Source organism: Cyprinus carpio, chromosome A24 (genome assembly GCF_018340385.1).
Source record: "Cyprinus carpio isolate SPL01 chromosome A24, ASM1834038v1, whole genome shotgun sequence".
In the NCBI taxonomy this organism is placed as follows: domain Eukaryota; kingdom Metazoa; phylum Chordata; class Actinopteri; order Cypriniformes; family Cyprinidae; genus Cyprinus; species Cyprinus carpio.
Window position 1 is genome coordinate 24,651,545 of NC_056595.1, and position 18,209 is coordinate 24,669,753.

Genomic DNA, 18,209 nt, shown 5'->3' on the forward strand with positions numbered 1-18,209 from the left:
GAGCTGCTGTTTGTGCTTGTAGGTCATTGGGTTGAAGTGTGCAGGTGAGACGCTGATGTTGGGTTGGTTTGTAAAAGCTCAGGTGAACAGATCAGGGCGACCTATTCTTAGCATGTGTGTGTGTGTGTGTGTGTGTGAGTGTGTGTGTGTGTGTGTGTGTGTGTGTGTGTGTGTGTGTGTGTGTGTGTGTTTGGAGTCCGTCATCACTCCAGATGGATGTGGACACGCTGGGATCGATGCACCTGTGTGGATAATCAGAATTATTCAAAGCGCGGCCGGGTAACTGGAGAGCTGAAATTGATGTTATCAGATCTGGGTTGTGATGACAAATCCATAACTCTGATCCAAAACCCGCCGAGCTGCTGTGCTGTCCTGATGTAGAGCACACTACTTAGGGAACAACACGAGAGTCTCGAATCACAACTGATTTCAATAGAGTTTGAGGTTAGTATGTTGCAGTGCAACACTATAATAATCATAACATGTATGCAGCGTATATAAATATTGAATTAAATTGATAAGTGACCTGTAGAATTTAAAATATGCATTACATTGTTTAAAAGTGACAGTAAAGACATTTATAATGTTGCAAAAGATTTCTATTTCAAATAAATGCTGTTCATATGAATTTTCTATACATCTGTGAATCCTGAAAAATAAAATGTATCACAGTTTCCACAAAAATATTATGCAGCACAACTGTTTTCAACATTGATAATAATCAGAAATGTTTCTTGAGCAGCAAATCATCATATTAGAATGATTTCTGAAGATCATGTGACACTGAAGACTGGAGTAATGATGCTGAAAATACAGCTGCGCATCACAGAAATAAATTATATTTTAATAGAAATTCACATAGAAAAACATCTGTTTTAAATTGTATAATAATATTTTCACATTTTTTCCTACTATATTTTAGATCAAAATAAATGCAGCCCTGGTGAGCAGAAAGAAGAAACTCTTTCAAAAAAGTTGATGCCTTTTAGTTTTATTTTAGTATCACTGAGATACTATTATAGTTTTTCTTAATATTTTGAAACAATTTTATTTTTATCTTCAACATTTCCTGTTTTCATTTTAATTTTAGTTAAACATTTATTCATTTGTTTATTTTTCATTTCTATAAGTTTTTGTTTTGTTTTATTATTTTCTATCATTTTATTATTCCGTTTTAGTTTGACTTATTTTAGTACATCAAGATGAACTACATGAGAGCGAGCTAAAATAAGTTTATTAGTAAATTTCGTTTTATTTCAGTTAGCATTTATTTTATTTCTACTATTTTAAATGTTTTACAATTTAGTTTTAGTTGATTATAATAACCCTGGCCTCTTTACTGACCTGCATTTACGTTCTGTCACCACTTTTCTTTAAATGTTAACTTAATCGAAACTGATTCATAGACTTTTTTGGACTTCCCAACCGAGAAGCAACAAATAAAAAATATCGACTCTCCCAATCTATCCCTGTCAGTCTCTTCCACTCCCACCCATGACTCTTCTTATTCGTGCATGTCATTCTTTAGACTGAAGATCAGTGAGTCTTAGAGAAACCTTATATCTGAGAGTTTACTTCACGTCTGTCTCAGTGAGCAGCCAGTGTTTGCTGTGAGCGTCGTCAGCATCATCCTGCCCTTTTAGGGAGAAAACGCTTGTTCGCCGGCTGATCCCATGAGCCGCCTGTGATTGTCACCTCCAGATAGTGTGTGTAACAGGATCTGGGGTTTCAGCTCTCTTAAGCTGTGTGTGTGTGTGTGTGTGTGTGTGTGTGTGTGTGTGTGTGTGTGTGTGTGTGTGTGTGTGTGTGTGGATTCTCCTGAATGCTTCTGGTTAATTCCACAGTGTGGCTGCCGGCAGTTAAACATCTCATGGGTGTAAAGTGGGATTCTGGGTCTGGCTTTTTGATTTTGTTTGGACATTTTACATTATTATCAGAGATGGAAGAGTAACATTATGTTTGCATGTACATTTATTATATTATTATATTTTAATGTAAACAGACAATGTTCAGAGATTTTAGTGCCGACCAAAAATCTTTATAATCTTTGTAATTTTTTCTTTGCATTCCTGCAACTTTATTTATGTTTACAGTGGCTTAATCTTCTCTCAAAGGTTACTAACAATTTAGTTAATCTTAGGTAATCAAATGAAAACATAACTATGTATTTATTTAGATTTATTTATTTTTACCAAGTTTACTGTTTAAATTAAAACATGGATGAAATTTTTTTTTTATAATCTTTAAAAAAAAATAAAGTTTTAATAAATAGTAGTAGTAGTAGTACTTAAAGAAGTACATTCTTCTTTACAATAGTAATATATTTCTGTCATAATTTCTTCAAGTTAGACCAAACTTTTATTTTGGCGAGTTGTAGTGGAGGTCTTGGACTTTCTGTGTGTTTAAATATAGTGTATTATTATTATTATTATTATTAATTTGAGAATTATATTTTACTGTGCAGCAGTAATATATTTCTAATATAATTTCTTCAAGTTAAACTGAACTTTTATTTTGACGCGTTGAAGTGAAGATCTTGACGTTTTTGTGTGTATTTGATGGTGGTTTTTATCAAATGAAATGGTGAATGCTAATACAGTGACTCTCTTATATAGTTTATTAATTGTATGACTTTTGTTATGTGCTTTGTTCTCACCATGAAGTTTTGCTGCTGACATGATGTAAAAAAAAAAAAAGAATTCTTTGTTGAATATAAAGCTCAAAACAACAGCGTTTATTTGAAATAGAAATATTTTGTAACATTATTAATAATACTATTGATCAGTTTAATCCATCCTTGCTGAATGAAAGTATTAACACATGTTAGGCATGTAATATAATTCAGGTTTGTGTATTGTGTGGAGTATGTCTCTGCTCTTTGTGTTTACCAGCCTTTGACTGATGGACACATTTGTCACCTGTTGTTTCGTCAAAAGGTAGCGTATGATAATGCTGCTCAGCTGTCTGAGGTAATGCTGTATTTTTAGCCTGTGATCGTTGTGTTGGGTCAGCATGGGTGCGCTTTTGTGTCTCTCGTCGAGGCATGTGAGACATGCAGCACCTCAGATACCTGCAGAACGAGCTCACAGATCCTCTGTGTTACATGCAAACCCGTACATGGACGAGTCGTTCTCTCTGTGTGTATTTTAAGTGTAAGTGGGCAGGTGTAGCGTGAGAAAGACCCAACTAATAGTCCTCACCTTAGACAACTTTACCTTCACAGCTAATGAAGTGTAGCGCGGAAACAGTGTCCTGAGAGAATGAGGACATCACAGCTTAGATTTCATCTAAAACACAAATGGGATCTGCCCTGTGACCACAATCATAATATCATGGTGACATTATATAGCATCATAAAAATTATTTCTGCTGACTGTTTGTGATTGTTCGGTGAATTTAATTCATTAAAAATTCATCCATTTGACCTCGGTGGATTCACATCATCTCTGAAGTGGTCCGAGTGGTTGGCTAGGGTGTTGCTAAGGTGTTCTAAGGTGATCACATCAGATCACAAAAGGGAGTTATTTTCTCGACTGATGTCGTTATAAGCAGGGAGGTGTTTCCTCATCTCAGAGCGTAAACTCACTGGCACACAAACAGAGCCAATTCAGATATGAATAATAAAACACAGAAATTATTTAAATGCAAAACCCGAAACGCAATTCACAATCACGTATTGAACCGTGGATGTCGTACTGAAACAGTTCAATATTATACAGAGGATTGTGACATCCCTAGTTTCTACTGTAGGTAGTTGATAAGGTGTTCTGAGTAGTTGCTAAATTGCTCTGGGAAGGTTTAGGTGGTTGCTAGGAGGTTGCTAAGGTGTTCTAGGAGGTTACTAGAGTAGGTCGTTGATAGGGTCTTCTGGGTGGTTGCTAAATTGTTCTGGGAAGTTTCTAAGTGGTCGCTAAGGTTGTCCTGGGAGGGTTGTGGGAAGATTCTGAAAGGTTGTTAAGTTGTCCTGGGAAGGTTGTGGGTGGTTGCTAGGAGGTTGTTAAGGTGTTGTGGGAGGTTACTACAGTAGGTCGCTAAAAGGGTGTTCTGGGTGGTTTCTAAAGATGTCTGGGTGGTTTCTAGGTGGTTGCTAAGATGTTCTGAGTGGTTGCTAGGAGGTTGCTAAGGTGTTGTGGAAGGTTACTACAGTAGGTGGTTGATAAGGTGTTCTGAGTGGTTGCTAGGGGATAGCTAAATTGTTCTGGGAAGTTTCTGAGAGGTTGCTAAGTTGTCCTGGGAGGGTTGTAGGTGGTTGCTAAGGTATTCTGGGAGGTTACTACAGTAGGTCGTTGATAGGATGTTCTGTGTGGTTTCTAAGGAGTTCTGGGTGGTTTCTAGGAGGTTGCTAAGATGTTTTGAGTGGTTGCTGGGAGGTTGCTAATGTGTTCTTGAAGGTTACTACAGCAGGTTGTTGATAAGGTGTTCTGAGTGGTTCCCAGGGGTTGCTAAGGTGCTTGTTGTTGTTGCTAGATGCTGCTAAGGTCTTCTGTATGGTTTTCTAGGTGGCTTGTCGGCAGCACAATGCTTTAGGATGACACACACTCAACTTTAATACTTACAGTAATGCTAGAGGTCATTAACCCTACATTTGAGCAATTGTAGCAGTGACATTTGCTTAGCAACCAACAGAAACTGTCATTTATCTGGCAGATTGTGCTGTGCTGGTATTTTATCAGAAGCTCCTCCTGTGTTGAATCTCAATGGAATCATTAGCTTTCATGAGCTCTTAATGTTTTCTGGAGTGCATTATTTCATTAGCGAGGCCTCGAGTGGCCCTGAAGAGTGTTATTGCTCTGACTGTATGGAGCTCCAGATAAACCGGATGAGCATCAATCACGAGGCTCCGCCCTCGATTATAATGGGCTCAGAGGCAGCAGCTTCCTGCAGACGGCTGAGGGGCGAGTGGGACGTGTTCTCGAGTGCCACTTCAGGGTTCCAGAGCCACACTGCTGTGATTTGCTGCTAATGAATGTAAATAATTAGTGCTCTTAATTGAAAGGTCTTCGTGAAGACAAAATTAGAAGAGAGAGATAAATTCTGAATGGGTGTCATTCTGTTTTGTCATTCTGTCCATCCATCCATCATTCTGTCATTCTGTCTATCATTCTGTCCATCCATCCTTCTACTATTCTGTCCATCCATCCATCCACGGTTCTGTCTATCCCTACCTCCCTCCCTCCATCCAAACCACAAATTTCATCCATCCACCATTCTGTCCATCCCTCCATCCATCCATCCACCATTCTGTCCATCCCTCCATCCATCCATCCATCCACCCATCCACCGTTCTGTCCAGCCCTCCCTCGCTCCATCCATCCATCCATCCACCCATCGATCGTTCTGTCCATTCCTCCATCCATCCATCCATCCACTCATCCATCCACCGTTCTGTCCAGCCCTCCCTCCCTTCCTCCCTCCATCCATCCATCCACCCACCCACCCATCCATCCACCGTTCTGTCCATCCCTCCATCCCTCCACCCATCCATCCACCATTCTGTCCATCCATCCATCCATCCACCCATCCACCGTTCTGTCCAGCCCTCCCTCGCTCCATCCATCCATCCATCCACCCATCGATCGTTCTGTCCATTCCTCCATCCATCCATCCACCCATCCATCCACCGTTCTGTCCAGCCCTCCCTCCCTTCCTCCCTCCATCCATGCATCCACCCACCCATCCATCCATTGTTCTGTCCATCCCTCCATCCATCCATCCATCCATCTTTCTGTCCATCCATCATCAATCCATTGTTTTGTCTATCATTCTATCCATCCATCATCCATCCATTGTTTTGTCTATCATTCTATCCATCCATCCATCCATTGTTTGGTTGTTCTGTCCTTCCATCCATCTATCTATTGTTTATTCTATCCATCCATCCATCTCTCGGTCTGTCCATCACCACTTAACTACATTTAAATCTCACTGTATTCTCATCCATGTCCTCAGGTCGAATATTTCACCATATTAAGACATAAAAGCTTTAAAACCTCTTCAGTCTGAACTCTAATCGTAGCAGATTTTTCCAGAAGCACTTGAGTCACAATTCCACGAATTCAAATAACCTGTTTATTTCAGGATAATTGCAGGATGAGTCAGTGCAGGTGATGGGGAGTTTGTGTGTGTGTGTGTGTGTTTGGCTCCGCCCCCTGCTGCTCTCACACACCTCATGTATCCTCCTCATCCTCAGGTGAGCTCCAACTGCTACATCAGAACCACAACAAACCAGCACGGCTTCCTCTGCACTTTAAACCTGACGGCACTCGCCACGCTTAACTGCGTCCAGAGAGCACAGCTTATTATTTTCTTGGCCTGAGGTGCTGGGGATGTAATGTTAGTGTTTTTGCAGTCACAAGTACAGTATGAATTGGAAATGCAACATGGGAAAATGCATTTAAGTAGCAGAATTAGTCCAAAAGTCACATCAAATGAGCCCACCCACAAAAAAGCCCAATTAGGTAAATGTGCTGGGCTCAGGTGGAATGCACTCATCACTTTCAGCATGAAACGGGATCAGATACGTCATGCTTGTTTTTTTAACCCCTCTGAACTGGACACAAAGCCCTGGTGTCGGATGAGTGCCGTGGATTCAAGGCCAGCTGATGGAGCGTCTCATCTCACATATTGAAATGCCCATTTCTGGTGGCCGAGCCGTGATTTATTCCCTCTGTGGGTCCCTTGGGCTTTCCTGCAGAGAGGGAATATGAGCATACAGCAGTTTATTGGTGGCTCAGGTGAGGTGGGGAGAGATGGGCTGGGACTTCAGTGAGCGATGATAAAACTGGTGAGAAAATCCAACGGACTCACATTGAATATTTATTGAGACTTAAGGGTGCAGGGTTACTACTATCGTTAATGAAAATTCAAATATAAAGATGGAATAAAATAAAATATAAAATGAAAACTTAAAACTAAACAAAAAATTATTAACTACAATAAGCTGACATTCAAGCACTAAAATTTATTAACCGGAATATATATATATTTTTTTTAATGAATTAAACTTAAAAAAAAAAAAAAAAAAAACTAAAAAAATTAAAATCTAAAATTTATATATTATAAAAAAATTATATCTTTTTATAAAAAGTGACAAAAACACGTAAATATATTTTATAAATAAAATATATTTAATATATTTAGAATATATTATAAGTAAAATATAATAAAATATATTTTATAAATAATATTCAAGTAACACTGGATGTTATGACCAGCGTCCTCCTCCTGTGACATCGCTGAAGTGACAAAACGTTAACCTTCTAAAATCTCTGAATCTCTCTGGATCAAGCTCTCATGCTGTTACTGTCACAACAGATTCTGTGACCCAAATAGAATTACACAATTCACTTCAAATGTTGACATTTAACAAATGCTTTTGTTTTTGATTCTGATATTAAGCGGAGTTTGTGTTCTGACTGCTGCCTGCCTCAATTTACTTCTGCTGTCATGCAACTAATTTTTTACTTTTTTCTTTGGATTTATTTAAGTTTTAAACTGCTTTGGTTTTCATAGAGTTATATATATATATTTAACTTTAAACTCCAAAAAATATATATTGAGAAATATTTCAGTGAGATTCTTAGTTTTTATAGTTTTGCCTGCTTCAAAATACTTCTCTTGTCATGCAACTGGATTGATTGATTGATTGATTGATTGATTGATTGATTGATTGATTGATTGATTGATTATAAACAAGCATTTCTATTACTGGCTTATATTAATTTGGGGAATACACACACACACACACACACACACACACACACAATTGTTACAAGATGTTAACGAAATATTAAATAACAGGGTTTTACTCATACTGTAGGTTTGGTTCAATATCACTTGCTCTACTATAATGTTCCCTCTTTCACATGATATCTAACTGTACAAGTTAAAGTTCACTTGTCCAGGCCGTGTGAAGCTCCAGTATTGACCGGCGCTGTGTGAGTTCACTGAAGCTTTGATTTTACAGTAGTTAAAATAACACATTGATCTTTGGCCCTGTGCTTTCAGTGGGATTCTGGGTAACCTGAATTACGTTAGGTTTATTGCTTGTCGTGCACTCCTTAAAAATACAACCGAAGCCACAAAACATCATGTTTCTCTTCAGTTTGTGACCCAATAGCACACATCTGTTTCCTAGAGACTTCTCAATGGGGGTTTTAAGCTTTAAACTTTGTCTGAAAAATGCATTTGAGAAATATTTGAGTTTCATACGGAGATCTGATTTGAATTGCAGACTTTCTTTTCCATAGAGTTCTTGACTTTTTGTCTAAAAATGCATTGAGAATTATCCAAGTTCGTGTTGAGATATGTTTTGATTGCCGGCTTTGGTTTTCATGGAGTTCTCAGCTTTGTCTCAAATTTCAGAAATATCTGAGTTCGTCTCAGATATTGAGATATTTGACTTTATTGCAGATTTTGGTTATAACTCTCAGTTTTTTTTTCTGAAAAAAAAAAAAATGAGAAAAAAAAACTTTATTGAGAAATATTTGAGTTCATATTGAGTTCTGTTTTGATTGCAGGCTTTGGTTTTTATAGAGTTCTCAACTATATCTCATAAATTTGAGAAACAGTTAAGTTCATATTGAGACCTGATAGAATTACAGAGTTCTCAACTTTATTTAAAATATGTAATGATAAATATTTGAGTTCATATTGAGATCTGTTTTGATTGCAGGCTTTGGTTTTCATAGAGTTCTCAACTTTGTCTCAAATTTGAGAAATATTTGAGCTCATATTGCGATCGACTCGATTGCAGGTTTGAGCACAGTTTGAGACATTGTTGAAATCTCTCCGTAAACCCTGTAAGAGACACACGTGAGATTACTGGTGTATCGGCAGAAACATCTGAGACACAGACTCCATTTACACTCTGTTTAACTTCATTGGTGGAGAAGCATTTCAGACATCCCAGAGATCTCCTGTTCTACTCCTGATCTTACGTAAATAGATGATGCTGGTCTGTGTCCTGAGACATTAAACTCTTGAGCGTCCCTGTGCTGTTGTACTGAATGACCCAAAGGGCCTTTAGCCATCACCTGCGACTCAAAATAGCTGCTACTGTTGGTAACCATCAGTGTTTTTACATAAACGGATCTGTGTGTCTTTTGCCATCAGGTGGCAGTTTTAGTCTTTTAAACAGTTCTAGATGAATAAGAAATGATCTGGATTTTTCTGATATTCTGGCCAAGAATCTTCCACTTAAACATGAAGAGACTGTTTGACTGACATACAATGTTTTTATGTGGCATTTAGAGGTGGATTTATCTGAAATAGGTGGTAAAAAAATAATATAAATTATTTATATTATATATAAAAAATAGACAATGCTGTAAATGATTGTTAAAAAAAAAAAAAAAAAAAAAAATTATGTGTTTATGTCTGTGTCTAAAAGTAATAAGTACTGATTATTTGGTATAGTTAACAGTAAGGTTTCATTTGTTAACATAAGTTAAACACATAGTTTTATCTTAGTTAATTTTTACTAAACCAAAAGTTGTATCTGTTTGGTAAGTTAATGCCTTGTGAACTAACCAGGGCTATTATAGTTAACTAAAACAAAAAAATGAATAAATTATATATTAAAAAAAAGAAACTTGAAATTAAATAAACATTAACTGCAATGAAACAACTTGACATATTAAAATTACTAAAACTAAAATAATAATTAATAAAAATATATAGTTGTATTAAAAAAACTAATAAAAATGACACAAACACATAACAAAATTACTTAAAATTTCAAATTAAAATGGAAAATATAAAAATAATAACTAATTCAAAGCACTTCAAAAAACTATAAAAGTATCTCAGCGATACTAAAATAACACTGGAACGAACTTGAACAAACAATGGGAAACTGTAGTTTTATTTTTATGTTGGCTAATGCATTAAAACTAATGTTAACATGAGACTTTATTGCAAAAAAGTCGTAATTACTATTTCTAAGATATATCTCAGGGAAAACAAAGATCACTGAGAGTCACTGAAAGCTTCTCACCTCTCCTGTGACCCCTGGGCATCAGCGATAAACGTAATTATTGAAAAGTCAGCAAGAGGCTTACGAATAATTTACCATTTACAGTGTTATCAAGTGAACTTAACACTGTCTTGGAAACTGTGATCCACAGAGGAAATGTAACCGGAGCAGCAAATCACCTCTTCAGAGGCCAAGTGCGTATTTGTGACGTCTAACCTGAGACAGAACCACACTGACTTCATTTATTGATTAATATTAGGCTTAATTCAGTTAAAATAATGGCACCTTTGCAAATAAATGTAAACAAATTGACACTACTGTTCAAAATTTGGAGGTCAGCAGGAATTAAATGCTTAAATAAATGCCTTTATTCAGAAAAGGATGCATTAGAACGTGTTTATTTTAGCATCATTGTGATGTTATTATAGTTTTTCATCAGGGTTATAACTAAAACCTTGTAAAAAAAAAAAAAGTTAATAAAAAAATAACTGAAATAAAATAAGATAAATATATATAAACTTATTTTATTTCAGATAGATGCCAAGACTACATTTCATATAGAGGGACATAAAAAAAATAAACATTAAAAATTTTAAATAAAGAAAAGAAAGCAAAATAACCCTGTTTTTATTAAGATGTTTCGTTTTTTTTTTTTTTTTTTTTTTTTTCTGGAATTTTTGTCAAAGTTGTAGTGTTTTGTCATTTTTATCATTTTAGTTTTTATTCAATTTATTTAGTACATTAAGTTTAACTAAATGCAAATGATAAATATTGCCTTGGAAGCTACGTAGCTGTAATTATATTTTGGTTGGCATTTATTTTATTTTAAGTAATGAAAATGCTTGTGGATTTTTTAAAATGGTTTTATGGATTTAATACATATATTAAACTATAATAACCCTGGCATTAAATAGATCAAATGTAACACTAATGGTCACTAAATTCTCTTTTTTTTTTTTACTTTCTATTCATCAAATAATCATTAAAAAAAATCATTTCACACTGAAGACTGGAGTAATGAAACAGTTTTCAACACTGATAATAATCAGAAATGTTTCTTGAGCAGCAAATCATCATATTAGAATGATTTCTGAAGATCATGTGACACTGAAGACTGGAGTAATGATGCTGAAAATACAGCTGCGCATCACAGAAATAAATTACATTTTAACAGATATTTACATAGTACCCAGTTATTTTAAATAGTAATAATATTTCACATTTTTGCAGCATTCTTGATCAAATAAATCCAGCCTTGATGAGCAGTAGAGATCTTACCAACCCCAAACTTTCAGTATACAGTATTTTGATAGTCCGCTCACTCAGATTCAGATGACAGATGTGTGTCTGTAAACACGGCCAGAGGGAAGGTGATCTGATCTCCCTCTGATCCTAATGCAAACATCACTGCAACTGTCAAGCATAAATGCAGTGTTTCAGTGTGAAGCACAATGTGCATTGAGTACAAAATCAGTGCCGGTGAGTTGTGTGCAGTCACACCCCACGCACTCTTTGCAAGCATCTACAGCAGCAATTTAGCAACATGTCATGTTTACAAGAGCTGATGTTAATTTAGTCTCTAATTAACCTTTGAGTGGTGCAGCGCTGCCGTCGCTCTGATATTTCTGACTCTGAAGTGAGGTTTGCACCGAGCATTTCTCAGGAACAATGCCACGCCGTGTGATTGAACATGTGACCCCAGAATTCGCCTTTATGCAGGTGACCGAAACAATGTGCTGCTATGGCAACAGTTTTGGCCCACAGACAGCCAATAGAGGCAGCTGCATGCTCTGAATCAGACAGTTTTCACATGGGGATGTTGTTATGTTTTGTTTGTATGACACTGATTTAGTTTAATCAGTCATGGGTTTTAGTGTTGACTGTGAATGTTTACTGTAGCTCAGCTCTTGCTAATGCAAATGTACAGATTCTCTCTGGATGCATTTTATTTCATGCATTCAAAATACTAGACCTTTATATTATTTCTCATTTTGCATTGATGGTATACACTGTTATTTTACTTCATGCATTCAAATACTAGACATTTACATTATTTCTTACATCGCATTGAGGATATACTTTTTAATTTTTTAATTTTTATTAATGCATTCAAATACTAGATTTTTATATTATTTCCATTGCATTGAAGATATATTTTAAAATTTTATTTAATCAATTTAAATACTTGACTTTTTTATTATTTCTTACATTGCAATGAAGATATAATTTAAAAAACAATTTACTTAATTTATTTAAATACTGGACTTTTACATTATTTCTTAAATTGCATTGAAGATATAATTTTTTTAAATGTTTTATTAATGTATTCAAATACTAGATTTTTATATTATTTCTTACATTGCATTGAAGACATTTTTTAAATTTTACTTAATGCATTTAAATACTAGACTTTTACATTATTTCTTACATTGCATTGAACATAGTTTAAAAAAAATTAATGCATTCAAATATTAGATTTTTATATTATTTCTTAAATTGCATTGAAGACATTTTTTAATTATTTTACTTAATGCATTTAAATACTAGACTTTTACATTATTTCTTGCATTGCACTGAAGATGTATATTTGTTATTTTATGCATTCAGTATTGGGTAGAAATTGCTTTTTGTGTATTAAAATCACAAACTAAGAAACAAATGTGATTTTATTGGTAATAAAAGTGCAAACCAAGAAGAACATTCAGTTATTGGAATTATGGAATTTAATGATATATAATTATTATAGGACTATTTTAATACATTTTATTTAATTATTTTAATACACATTATTTAATTATTTTAAAACATTGAACGTTATCAGATTTGTCATTGTGTTTAATTAGACTCAAAAAAGATGAAGATTTAGTCTATTGCTATTACTATTTACGAATGTTGCATAATCTGGATATATTGTAAAATCTTTATTTTGCTTCAGAAAAATGACATTTCTGTGAAATCTGTGAATGAAGCATCTTGTAAGTGTTGTTTTGTGAGACGTCTCACACGTGTAATTGGACTGTCCTCGGGGAAGGGGATTCCGAGCGTCAGACTTTTAATAATTTTGATTGGCTTCTTTCATTCATGAACTGCAGCCGAACAATTATTGGCAGGAAATTGCAGCTGTTCACGACGCTGGAGTTGATTATAAGAGCACCGGCACTCGGAGCGCGTCTAATCAAACACACACACACACACACACTGTCCACTGAACGTGGGCCTGTCGCCCCCCTCGGAGCGTGTAGGTGGTGGATGTGACATTTAAACCAGTTCCACATCTCACCTGCTGTTTACAGGCCTCACAGTGACAAAACAGCCCCGTGTCACGGGACATGAGACCTTTACACAAGAACTCCATCCTGACTCGGATTTGAAATGTGACGCTGATTTTGAACAGCTATAGAAGTCGACTGCCTACACGCAGTAGAATAGAAGAATAAAGTCATGTTGCGGTGCTTTGAGGACTAGTTAGAGGAGTCTGTCATCGTTTACCCTCATCTTTACCGCGCTCTCTCTTCTGCGCAAACACAACAGATGTGATGCTGTTCAGGTGTGCGGCGACACAAAGCTGTCAGACTCATGAAAGCATCACTAGTGCATGAGTTTTATGGACTGTTGTCAGTTTTGTGGAGCGTGACGGCCTCTGCTTACTGTAAACATTCATTAAACTGTAACTGTTCTCGAAAAAGGCTTTTTCACATGATGATGATGAAAGTCTTTTTGGTTTTGAGCAGTGGTTAAAAATCAAGATGTAAGCTAAAATTATATTTCCCATTGTACGAGATAATTTTAAAAGTGTGATTTCTGGACCTGGAAAGTGATTAAAATTAAAATTAAAATTAAAATTAAAATTAAAATTAAAATTAAAATTAAAATTAAAATTAAAATTAAAAAAGTTCACATTTAAACTTTTTTCATTGTTTATATATAATTTCTATGTTTATATATAAATGAGCAATTAAAACGCGTGTATATATACATATGTATATATAAATGACTTTATATATATATATATAAATGTGTATATATAAACAGTAATTAAATCTCAAACATTTTGTTGGGTACATATTGCTATTTGTGAGTAAAAAGTAATTTATAATAAATAGTAATAAATAGTGTAACCAAGAAGAACATTCAGTTATTTTAATTGCAGAATGTAATTATTTATAATTGTTTTATTTGATTATTTTAATAAACTGTCACTCCTAGTTTCTGCAAGTAAAAAGTTAGAAAATAAACAGATTTATCATTGTCATTATGTAAAAAAAAGACAAAGCAAGGTTTATAATAAGCTAAAAAACATGATTTAGTAAGCTAAAATCGTAATTTTGTTTTAATTTACTTCCTTAAAAATATACATACACACACACATATACAGTATATATATATATATAGTATATATATATATATATTAGTTTTTAATTAAATAATCGAATACAAATATTTTTCCCATTTTTTTTCAAGCTTCGTTAACAAACTGTGATTCTATTTCAGAATATATATATATATATATTATATTCATATATGTATGTCTATAAAGATATATATATATATATATATATTATATATATATATGATATATAATATATATAATATAATTTTTTATATTCAATAATAAAATTGAATTTTTATTTAAAAAAAAATTAATCTCCAAAATGTTTTAGATAGTAAAAATTACTATTTGTGAAGAATAAATAAATAAAATAAAATAAAATAAAATAAAATTTTCCTTTTTAGGTGAACTAGTCAATAAAATAAAATAAACATAAACATAAACATAAACATAAACATAAAAATAAACATAAAATAAAAATAAAAAACTGCAAACTTCACAAAAATTCACTGGTAGTCAAAAGTGTAAACTGTGAAGAACATTCAGTTGTTGGAATTGAGGAATTAAATTATTTATAATTATTTTTGTTTAATTATTTTAATATGTTTCCATTTCTACATTCTGTAAATAAAAAGTTTGAAAATGAGCAGAATAGTGATTATAGCAGAAGCTTTGTTATAAATCAGGATTATCTTCAAAAAGCTTGAAAATGGCTGGTTTATAGTTTATAAATGAAAAGAGCTGCCGGTTTGAGTGGATTTGGAGAGATTGTGTCTGTTTCAGGTTCAGACTGAGCTCTTCTGTTCTCCTGAATGCTGTGCTGCTTCTCTCTTCAGGTCTTGAACCTCTTCTTGGCGTTGCTCCTGAGCTCCTTCAGCGCAGACAACCTCTCATCTCCGGACGAGGACGGAGAAATGAACAACCTGCAGATCGCCATCGCTCGCATCCAGCGTGGGATGCTGTGGCTCCGGCAGGCGCTCTGCGACTTCTTCAACGGGAACTTCAAGCGGCGCCGGCAGAAGGCCAAGGAGGCCAAAGCCATGCTGAAGCTGAAGAGACTGAGCCAGCAGACGCACTGGGCCGAGGGCAACGGGACGGCCGTCATCGAGCGCGCCGCGGAGGACGACAGCTACATGACCAACCCCAACCTCACCATCAGCGTCCCCATCGCACCCGGAGAGTCTGACGTGGAGTTCCCCGAGGAAGATGATGACGAACAAAGAAGAAGAAGAAGAAGAGGCCAGCGAGAGCGAGGAGGAGGAACGAGAGGAAACCAAACCAGTGAGTGAAAGAACACTTAACAGTTAACTCAATCTAAAGCTATAAGAAAGCCTTTCGTTAACTGAGAAGAAAGAAAAATTATATATATATATACAGTACAAAACCAAACTTAGTTCAGACATTTGCCAAGGAAACACTTCTTATTTTCATTTAGATTTACTTGGTGTGATAAAATAACTAAAACTGAAATAAAAATGAATAAGAACTATACAAACATATTAAAAATGTCACAAAACTAAAACTGGTTTAAAATAACACTGACTCAATGAATATGACACAGTTTGAAATACAGCATGATTTGGGAGCAATGCTATTATTTCTATGCTATGCTTTTATTTAAATTTATTTTAGTTTCTATTAATAATTCGAATTGGATTTATTTTTATATTGTCAGTTTTTTTTTTTTTTTTACTTAAAAATTGCCAAGCTAAACAATATATTTTATATTTTCAGTTTTCATTTTAGTTAATATATATATATATATATAATATTACATGCTTTTGTCACTTTAATTTTGTCAAGCTAAAAATGTATTTTTATATTTTTCATGCTAATTTAATTTTTATTTTTTTTAGTTATCTTATGTGCTTTTGTCACTTAAATGTTTGTCAAGTGGAACATTTTAAAAATATATATATATATATTCAGTTTTAATGTTAATTTTATTTTAATTTTTAGTATGTTTATTTTTAGTAGTTTTATGTCACTTTAGGTAAGCTAAACAGTTTATATATATATATATATATAATATATATATATATATATATATATATATTTCCGTTTCATTTTAATTTTTGTTTATTTTTACTATTTTTATTTTTTAGTAATTTTGTTATGTACTTCTGTCACTTATTGTTTTTCTCCTTATTAATATTACTATTCAGGTTTAATTTAGTTTTAGTTTGTATTTATTTCCAGTAATGTAAGTGCTTCAACCTTAACTAATTACAGTTAATTGCTGAGAACTTCTCATTTTCATTTATTTTAGGTTTTTCATCTCATATTTATGTTTGAAATTATTTCGGCTTTTTTTCAATTAACAAAAATGTTTATAATAGTTTTAGTTATCAATAATAACCCTATTTGGGAGACTATAATCCTAATCCTGGGTTCTGTTTGATTCGTATTTGATTGTCTGGCTTCTAAACATGTTTATTAAATGTTAATTAGTGCTTCGTAGTCACTGGACGTTTCTGAATATTTGTAATTAGTTTTTTAAATTGGTTTAGTTTGAGACATTTAGTTGGAAGCAAACAAGATATGGTTGGACTCAAGTGAACTGTACAGTCTGCTTTGTTGTAGTTATGTTTGTTTTCATATTTAGCATCGTAAACATTGTGTAAAACAATCAAATGCAGTCAATAAGACGCCTGTCTTGTCTTGCTGTGGTCAGTCAGAGAATCTGTAGAATGGAACAGACTTATTATCGATGGTCATAAGTGTTTATAAGGCTGGATCTATATTACGCTTTAAAGTTTATGTGCTCATGAATGTTTGATGTGAGTGAACGCCAGATTAATGCATTGACTGCATCGTTCATGTTCACTAAACATATCGGGTTTCCTAAACTCTCGTCACGTTTTAAGTGCTGTAAGGTGTTTTTGAGGACAGCTGCGTGCGGATGAAGGTGTCCGGATCAGCGTCTTCTGTTGGTATGGCGCTCTTCTTCCGGGCCGTGTGTCTCTGTCTCTTCACCCGGTCAGATGAGGTCGAGCGCAGAGAGACTAATAAGTAGCTCTCAGACGAAAGGGAATCACAGTTATGAACGCCCACTCGCAACTGCTATTTTCTCCAGAGATGTTTTCCCTTCAAAAACAGGCATGCTGTGTCCTCATCAGATGTCATGGACAGATTTATTTGTGTTTCATATGTACATGAGAACATATTGGCCAGCTTGAGTAAAAAGCTTGAGGTTAAATCGACTGAAACACAGCGGTTCAGCATATATGTGTGTGTGTGTGTGTGTGTGTGTGTGTGTGTGTGTGTGTGTGTGTGTGTGTGTGTGTGTGTGTGTTGAGTGTGTGTGTGTGTGTGTGGTTCCAGTGTGTGTTTTGTGTGTGGTGTGTGTGTGTTTGTGTGTGTGGTGTGTGTGTGTGTGTGTGTGTGTGTGTTTTTGTGGTGTGTGTGTGTTGGTGTGTGTGTGTGATGGTGAGTGTGTGGGGGTGTGTGTGTATGTTGTGTGGGTGTGTGTGTGGTGTGTAGTGTAACTATCTGTCTGTCTGTCTGTCTGTCTGTCTGTCTCTCTCTCTCTATTAATATTTTATTTTTTAATTACGTTTGTATTTATATTTTTAACTATTTTAAAATATTTTTCAATATTTCCATTTTATTTTAATATTTAATATTTTTAGTATAGTTTTTATTTTTATATTTCCATTTTAAATTAATTGTAATATTTTTATTTCATTTTAAATTAATTACATATACACACACAGACACAGACACACACTCACACACACACACACACACACACACACACACACACACACACACACACACACAAAAACACACACACACACACACACACACAAATATATATATCGCTGTGGTTAGTCTTAGCATTTATATGTTTTCTTAACTATTTATTTATTTATTTTAATATAGTTTGTATTTCTTTAATAT

At 34.4% G+C, this 18,209-nt stretch overlaps 1 protein-coding gene across 1 annotated transcript in view; it reads left to right on the plus strand.

The window, feature by feature from the left end:
• The window catches only part of LOC109074410 (sodium channel protein type 2 subunit alpha-like), an 82,147-nt gene that overhangs the window by 21,270 nt on the left and 42,668 nt on the right, over positions 1 to 18,209 (plus strand). Inside the window, 2 exon segments of the mRNA XM_042714844.1 lie at positions 15,143 to 15,517; positions 15,519 to 15,587. Of these exon segments, the coding sequence (XP_042570778.1) occupies positions 15,143 to 15,517; positions 15,519 to 15,587 (444 nt within the window).